The sequence below is a fragment of the Salvelinus namaycush genome, chromosome 37 (assembly GCF_016432855.1).
Source record: "Salvelinus namaycush isolate Seneca chromosome 37, SaNama_1.0, whole genome shotgun sequence".
Classification (NCBI taxonomy): Eukaryota; Metazoa; Chordata; class Actinopteri; order Salmoniformes; family Salmonidae; genus Salvelinus; species Salvelinus namaycush.
Window position 1 is genome coordinate 26,245,749 of NC_052343.1, and position 8,673 is coordinate 26,254,421.

The 8,673-nt window shown below is 49.6% G+C and overlaps 1 protein-coding gene across 1 annotated transcript in view; it reads right to left on the reverse strand.

The window, feature by feature from the left end:
* LOC120030930 (phospholipid-transporting ATPase ID-like) overlaps window positions 1-7,856 on the reverse strand; it is a 55,497-nt gene extending 47,641 nt beyond the window's left edge. The window contains exons 1-5 of the mRNA XM_038976435.1: window positions 7,850-7,856; window positions 5,401-5,459; window positions 1,960-2,073; window positions 1,038-1,136; window positions 8-69 (exon numbers count right to left, since the gene is read on the reverse strand). Of these exons, the coding sequence (XP_038832363.1) occupies window positions 8-69; window positions 1,038-1,136; window positions 1,960-2,073; window positions 5,401-5,459; window positions 7,850-7,856 (341 nt within the window). The remainder of the gene's footprint in view (window positions 1-7; window positions 70-1,037; window positions 1,137-1,959; window positions 2,074-5,400; window positions 5,460-7,849) is intronic.
* Between the last annotated feature and the right edge of the window lie 817 nt (window positions 7,857-8,673).

Genomic DNA, 8,673 nt, shown 5'->3' on the forward strand with positions numbered 1-8,673 from the left:
GACTTACGAGCCGTGGATGACGACCTGAGACTGGCGGTTGTTCACCTGGTTGTCACTCTTGTGACGGAACTGAAGGAGACAAGAATTGACATGTTTTTTTTCTCCAAATATCATGTGTTTTGAAGAGTGTAAGTCAGGACTGGTACAATTATCAACCAACAATTACGGACAATAACTTCAAAATAATAGTCATGATCTGCACATCTGAAGACATTTATTTTAGGAGAAGGGGCATCCAACTTTATATTCAACTAGATACTGTCACGTTGTGTATGTAGGTGGCAGGGAAGTCAAGCGCAGTAAACTTGGTATAAATGGAGTATTTTAATAACTTCAAACATAAACTCCAAAACCAAAGTCACACCAATCCATGAAACATGAACATAACAATAAACAATCTCTGACAAGGACATGAGGGGAAACAGAGGGTTAAATACACAACATGTAATTGATGGGATTGGAACCAGGTGTGAAGGAAGACAAGACAAAACCAATGAAAAATGAAACATAGATCAATGATGTCTAGAAGACCGGTGACGTCGATCGCCGAGCACCGCCCGAACAAGGAGAGGCATCGACTTCGGCAGAAGTCGTGACAGATACAGTTCACCCAATAGCAGTTTTTCATTTTACATGAAGTGGGTAAAGTTGGTAATCATTTTACATGAAGTGGGTAAAGTTGGTAATCATTTTACATGAAGTGGGTAAAGTTGGTAATCATTTTACATGAAGTGGGTAAAGTTGGTAATCATTTTACGAGCAGAAAGGCACAGTCGGGAGAAGCTTCATTTTCCAACAAAACCATTTGTTTTTGAGGCAGGGGTTTCACCAAAGCTGTGTTGTAATCATTAGGTATGTCATAGCACATTTTACAGACGCATTATGATGCATTACAAGCTCTAAAGATTATTCAACCAAAATTACAATTATAATAATAACCCTTTACATTTGCATGACAATGAATTGTTACCCCAAATTCCATAATCGTCACAGCCCTAGTGTGTGTGTGTGTGTGTGTGTGTGTGACAGACACTCACGTAGTCGTCGGTGGCATCCTTTACTGCAGTGATGCTGAGCACCAGGACTAAAGGCACTATGGTGGTGAACCAGGAGAGAGACGAGATCTGAGGAATCAACTGGAGAGAAAGAGAGAGAGAGAGAGAGAGAGGGAGAGGAGAGGGAGAGGGAGAGGGAGAGAGAGGGAGAGAGAGAGAGAGAGAGAGGGAGGGAGAGAGAGAGAGAGAGAGGGAGGGAGAGAGAGAGAGAGGGAGGGGGGGAGGGAGAGAGAGAGGGCGAGAGAGAGAGGGAGAGACACAGAGAGGGAGAGAGACACAGAGAGGGAGGGAGAGAGAAAGGGAGAGAGAGAGAGGGAGTGAAAGATCGAGGGAGAGAGGGGGATAGAGGGATAGAGAGAGAGAGAGGGAGATACAGGGAGGGAGGGAGAGAGAAGGGGAGAGAGAGAGAGAGAGGAAGGGAGAGAGAGGAAGGGAGAGGTAGGGAGAGAGAGAGGAGGGAGGAAGGGGAGAGAGAGGGAAACAGAGAGAGAGGGAGGGGGGCAGGAGGAAGGAGAGGGAGGGAGAGAGAGAGGGAAACAGAGGGAGGGAGGGGGGCAGGAGGAAGGAGAGGGAGGGGGAGAGAGAGGGAAACAGAGAGCGGTAGGGGGCAGGAAAAAGGGGAGGGAGGAAGAGAGAGGAGGGAGGAAGGGGAGAGAAAGAGAGGAGAGCGAGAGTGGGATGGGAGGTAAAACAAAGAAAGAGAAGAAAGCAGTCTCTACGATGTACCTGCTGTGTCCTTCAGTGTGGTGAAAACTGATAGCCTCTCTTTCTCCCCTCCCCACTCATCTCCACCCCATCCCCCTTTACAGCATCCCTTTCTTCACTTCATCTCCCTCCATTGCTTTATCCCCATCTCTCTCTGCCCTCCCCATACCTCCACTTCCTCTCCCTGCTTCCATCTTACCTGCAGTATGAGCAGAAAGAGGAAGTAGGTGTTGGCCACTTCCTGGAACTGTTCAAACAGGTTGACGGGCAGAAAGGTGATGACGTTGTACTTAGACGTCACAATACAGTTACTCTGAGAGAGAGAGAGAGAGAGAGAGAGAGAGAGAGAGAGAGAGAGAGAGAGAGAGAGAGAGACAGAGAGAGAGATAAAGAGAGATAAAGAGAGATAAAGAGAGATAAAGAGAAAAAGAGAAGGGGGAATAGAGGAAGGTATGTTCTAAATGTGAAATACTAATTATGTAACGGCTTTCATATTCGTCCTCCTCCTCGGACGAGGAGAGGCGAGACGGATCGGACCAATACGCAGAGTGGTTAGTGTTCACGATGATTTATTATAACGAAACTTGAAAACTGAATTACAAAAACAAATAAACGAAGTGCAGAAACCTATACAGTACCGTGTGGTGAAAACACAAACACGGAAACAAACCCCACAAAACACACGTGAAACCCAGGCTGCTAAGTATGATTCTCAATCAGGGACAACGATTGACAGCTGCCTCTGATTGAGAATCATACCAGGCCGAACACAAAAATCCCCACAATAGAAAATCAACCATAGACAAACCCACCCAACTCACGCCCTGACCAACTAAAATAAATACAAGACAAAGGAAAACAGGTCAGGAACGTGACAGAACCCCCCCCTTAAGGTGCGAACTCCGGGCGCACCACCATAAATTCTAGGGGAGGGTCTGGGTGGGGTCTGTCCACGGTGGCGGCTCTGGCGCGGGATGTGGACCCCACTTAACAATGTCTTTGTCCGCCTCCTTACTCGCCCCCGTGGCCTCCTCCTAACAACCACCCTCCATGTACGCAGCACGGACTAAGGGGCAGCTCCGGACTGAGGGGCAGCTCCGGATCGAGGGGCAGCACCGGACTGAGGGGCAGCACCGGATGAGGGGCAGCTCCGGACTGAGGGGCAGCTCCGGACTGAGGGGCGGATCTGGCTGGCGCTCTGGCGGATCCTGGCTGGCGGCTCTGGCGGATCCTGGTGGACGGCTCTGGCGGATCTGGCTGGACGGCTCTGGCGGATCCTGGCTGGACGGCTCTGGCGGATCCGGCTGGACGGCTTGGCTGGATCCTGGCTGGACGGCTCTGGCTGGTCCTGGCTGGACGGCTCGGCGGTCCTGGCTGGAGCTCTGCGCTGGTACTGGCTGGCCCGGCTGGACGGCTCTGGCGGATCCTGGCTGGACGGCTCTGGCGGATCCTGGCTGGACGGCTCTGGGGATCCTGGCTGGACGGCTCTGGCTGGTCCTGGCTGGACGGCTCTGGCTGGTCCTGGCTGGACGGCTTGGCTGGTCCTGGCTGGACGGCTCTGGCGGATCCTGGCTGGACGGCTCTGGCGGATCCTGGCTGGACGGCTCGGCGATCTGGCGGACGGCTCTGGCTGGTCCTGGCTGGACGGCTCTGTTGTCAGGCTGGCGTGAAGGCTCTGACTGTCCTGTCTGGCGGAAGGCTCTGACTGCTCCTGTCTGGCGGAAGGCTACTGGTCTGCTCCTGTCTGGCGGAAGGCTCTGGCTGCTCCTGTCTGACGGAAGGCTCTGGCTGCTCCTGTCTGGCGGAAGGCTCTGGCTGCTCCGTCTGGCGGAAGGCTCTGGCTGCTCCTGTCTGGCGGAGGCTCTGCTGCTCTGTCTGGCGGATGGCTCTGACGGCTCGGGACAGAAGGGCAGCTCGACGGCTGGGACAGCGGGCACCTCTGACAGCTCGGGACAGACGGGCAGCTCTGACGGCTCGGGACAGACGGCAGCTCTGAGCTGGCAGACGGAGCTCTGACGGCTCGGGACAGACGGCAGCTTGACGGCTCGGGACAGACGGACAGCTTCGACGGCTCGGGACAGACGGGCAGCTCTGACGGCTCGGAAGACGGCAGCTCTGACGCGGGACAGACGGGCAGCTCTGACGGCTCGGGACAGACGGGCAGCTCTGACGGCTCGGGACAGACGGGCAGCTCTGACGGTCGGACAGACGGACAGCTCTGACGGCTCGGGACAGACGGACAGCTCTGACGGCTCGGGACAGACGGACAGCTCTGACGGCTCGGGACAGGTCGGACAGGCTCTGACGGTGCTGTGCAGGCAGGCAGTCAGACAGTGCTGGGCAGATGAGAGACTCTGGCTGCGCTGGAGAAGAGGAATGCTCTGACAGCGCTGGACAGGTGGGAGAACTAGGGAGAGAACCGGAGAGACAGCCTGGTGCGGGGGCTGCCACGGGGGACTGGTAAGTGGAGGTGGCACGGGGATACCGGACCGTGAAGGAGGACACGCGCTCTTGACACCGAGCCTGCCCAACCTTACCAGGTTGAATGACCCCGTAGCCCTGCCAGGGCGGCGAGGTGGAATAGCCCGCACTGAGCTATGCTGGCGAACCGGGGACACCATTTGTAAGGCTGGTGCCATGTACGCCGGCCCGAGGAGACGCACTGGAGGCCAGATGCGTTGGGCCGGCTTCATGACACCCGGCTCGATGCCCAACCTAGCCCTACCAGTGCGGCGAGGTGGAATAGCCCGCACTGGACTAAGCACGCGTACTGGGGACACGTGCGCTTTACGCTAAACACGGTGTCTGACCAGTACGACGCCCTCTCACTCCACGGTAAGCACGGGGAGTTGGCACAGGTATCCTACCCGGCTTTGCCACACCCCGCGTGTGCCCCCCCCAAGAAATTTTTGGGTCTGACTCTCGGGCTCCCAACCGCGTCGCCGCGCTGCCTCCTCATCCACGCTCTCTGCCTTTGCTCCTCCAACTCGCCTTGGGACGGCGATATTCCCCTGGCTGAACCCAGGGTCCTTTGCCGTCCAGGATCTCTTCCCAGGTCCACGAGCTGTGTCTTGTTTGCTGCTGTCGCTGCCCTTCTCCACTCCGCTGGTCCTTTGTTGGTGGGTGTTTCTGTAACGGCTTTCATATTCGTCCTCCTCCTCGGATGAGGAGAGGCGAGACGGATCGGACCAATACGCAGAGTGGTTAGTGTTCATGATGATTATTTAACGAAACTTGAACACTGAATTACAAAAACAAATAAACGAAGTGCAGAAACCTATACAGTACCGTGTGGTGAAAACACAAACACGGAACAAAACACCCACAAAACACCGTGAAACCCAGGCTGCCTAAGTATGATTCTCAATCAGGGACAACGATTGACAGCTGCCTCTGATTGAGAATCATACCAGCCCGAACACAAAAATCCCAACATAGAAAATCAACCATAGACAAACCCACCCAACTCACGCCCTGACCAACTAAAATAAATACAAGACAAAGGAAAACAGGTCAGGAACGTGACAAATTACTACAAAAAATGATAATGTTGGTCTATGATTAGTCATGTAATGTACTTAAACATAAATACACATATACAATCATGTACGCACACAAACACACAAACTATCTCTCTTACCGCATACTGAAACTTCTCGTTGTATTCTCTGTCATTGGCCCGGACCCTCCTCTCCTCCTCTGGTGAAAGACACACACAACACAACTGTGAGACAGACAACACATAACTTTGAATAACACAACTCTGAAACATCTTAACCAAAAATATCTTTGGGATAACACACAGATTCCCTGCCAGGGACCTTGCCTTTGTGTGTGTGTTTGTAAGAGGGTGATTATCCCAGGCCGAGTCCCGGCCGAGTCAATATCACTAATTCATCAATACAGATGTTCTATGTTAATTTGATCTCTCTGTTGTCACAGGGAATTTTCCTGTGCAGCAGGAAAGGCACATTTTCAGTGTATTCAAGGTTAAAAAAGGCTTCTAAATGTTGTTATTTCCACTTTAAAATGTCAGACTTAACAAAAAATGAATTAAACCCCTACAAAAATGTCCATTATTTATAACCTACATAATAATTCACATTTCCTGTTGCTGCAGGATTATTGTCCTGCTGTGAGAAACTGTTCAGATTAAGATAGAGCATCTGTCACTACAGTCTGTGTTGGACAGAAAAAGAGAGATGGAGAGAGGTTCATTTAGCCTATATAATTTACATATACAGTACACCCAAATCAATATAGAGCCACACACACACACACACACACACACACACACACACACACACACACACACACACACCAACACACACACACACACACACACACACACACACACACACACACACACACACACACACACACACACACACACACACACGCTGACTGGCAGGTCAATTACGTTGTAAGAGGAATTAGCTCTGTTTGGCTGGTGCTTCTAAACATTAACAACCCAACAGGCTCAGACCAGAGACAGTTAACCCACCGCTGGAGGGTGTGTGTGATCCCTGCGTCACTAAGGGAATAAACAGACCATGACTCTGTAGAGGTCAGCTGAGGTGAATGTATACCTTGAATGTATACCTAAAAAATATAAACAATTTATTTCACCTTTATTTAACCAGGTAAGTTCTCATTTACAACCGCAACCTGGCCAAGATAAAGCAAAGCAGTGCGACACAAACAACACAGAGTTACAAGGTGAGATGAATGTATACCTTGAGGTGAGTGTGTACGTTGAGGTGAGGTGAATGTATACCTTGAGGTGAGTGTATACGTTGAGGTGAGGTGAATGTATACCTTGAGGTGAGTGTGTACGTTGAGGTGAGGTGAATGTGTACCTTGAGGTGAGTGTATACGTTGAGGTGAGGTGAATGTATACCTTGAGGTGAGTGTATACGTTGAGGTGAGGTGAATGTGTACGTTGAGGTGAGGTGAATGTACACGTTGAGGTGAGTGTATATGTTGAGGTGAGGTGAGTGTGTACGTTGAGGTGAGATGAATGTATACCTTGAGGTGAGTGTATACGTTGAGGTGAGGTGAATGTACACGTTGAGGTGAGTGTATACGTTGAGGTGAGGTCAATGTGTACGTTGAGGTGAGGTGAATGTGTACGTTGAGGTGGGGTCAATGTGTACGTTGAGGTGAGGTGAATGTGTACGTTGAGGTGAGGTGAATGTGTACGTTGAGGTGAGGTCAATGTGTACGTTGAGGTGAATGTGCACGTTGAGGTGAATGTGTACGTTGAGGTGGGGTCAATGTGTACGTTGAGGTGAGGTGAATGTGTACGTTGAGGTGAGGTAAATGTGTACGTTGAGGTGAGGTAAATGTGTACGTTGAGGTGAGGTAAATGTGTACGTTGAGGTGAGGTAAATGTGTACGTTGAGGTGAGGTAAATGTGTACGTTGAGGTGAGGTCAATGTGTACGTTGAGGTGAATGTGCACGTTGAGGTGAATGTGTACGTTGAGGTGGGGTCAATGTGTACGTTGAGGTGAGGTGAATGTGTACGTTGAGGTGAGGTCAATGTGTACGTTGAGGTGAGGTCAATGTGTACGTTGAGGTGAGGTCAATGTGTACGTTGAGATGAATGTGTACGTTGAGGTGTATACGTTAATGAGTATCATACCTTTATTTTGAAGGCTGTAGTTTGAGTCAGTCAGGTGTTGTTGTTTAACACTTCACTGAATATGCCTACACTTTGAGGGATTCCTCATACCTCAAAATAAAGTCTCATTCCCTCTCTGTAGGAGGATGCTGAAAGCTCCAGCTGTCTCTCTCTCTCTCTCCCTCTCTGTCTCTCTCTCCCTATCTCTCTCTCTCTCTCTCTCTCTCTCACTTTCTCTCTCTCCCTCTCTCTCTCTCTCTCCCTCTCTCTCTCTCTTTCACTCACTTTCTCTCTCTCTTTCTCCCTCTCTCTCTCTAGGACGATGCTGAAAGCTCCAGCTCTCCAGCCACTCAAACTCCTCCCTCCATCCCTCACTCTAAATATTAAGAGACTAACTCCCTTCCCCTTATCAACAGTGCTCTCTCGCTGGTTCTCCATCAACATAGAGAAACTGTATTCTCTCACTCCCCATTCTCTTTCGATCTCTCTCTCTCTCTCTCTGTTTTTGAAGGCTTTTTGTGCCGATGCAGTGAATGTTTTGGAGAAACCCTCCCTGCCTCCTTCTCTGCTCTAATAGTGATGAGAGCTTTTAAAATTAAATGATTTGTGTTGAGCACATCATAAACCTACTGCTGGGATATTCATAGTAGTGTTTTGTGTTGAGCACATCATAAACCTACTGCTGGGATATTCATAGTAGTGTTTTGTGTTGAGCACATCATAAACCTACTGCTGGGATATTCATAGTAGTGTTTTGTGTTGAGCACATCATAAACCTACTGCTGGGATATTCATAGTAGTGTTTTGTGTTGAGCACATCATAAACCTACTGCTGGGATATTCATAGTAGTCGTTTGTGTTGAGACATCATAAACCTACTGCTGGGATATTCATAGTAGTTTTGTGTTGAGCACATCATAAACCTACTGCTGGGATATTCATAGTAGTGTTTTGTGTTGAGCACATCATAAACCTACTGCTGGGATATTCATAGTAGTTTTGTGTTGAGCACATCATAAACCTACTGCTGGGATATTCATAGTAGTGTTTTGTGTTGAGCACATCATAAACCTACTGCTGGGATATTCATAGTAGTGTTTTGTGTTTGAGCACATCATAAACCTACTGCTGGGATATTCATAGTAGTGTTTTGTGTTGAGCACATCATAAACCTACTGCTGGGATATTCATAGTAGTGTTTTGTGTTGAGCACATCATAAACCTACTGCTGGGATATTCATAGTAGTGTTTTGTGTTGAGCACATCATAAACCTACTGCTGGGATATTC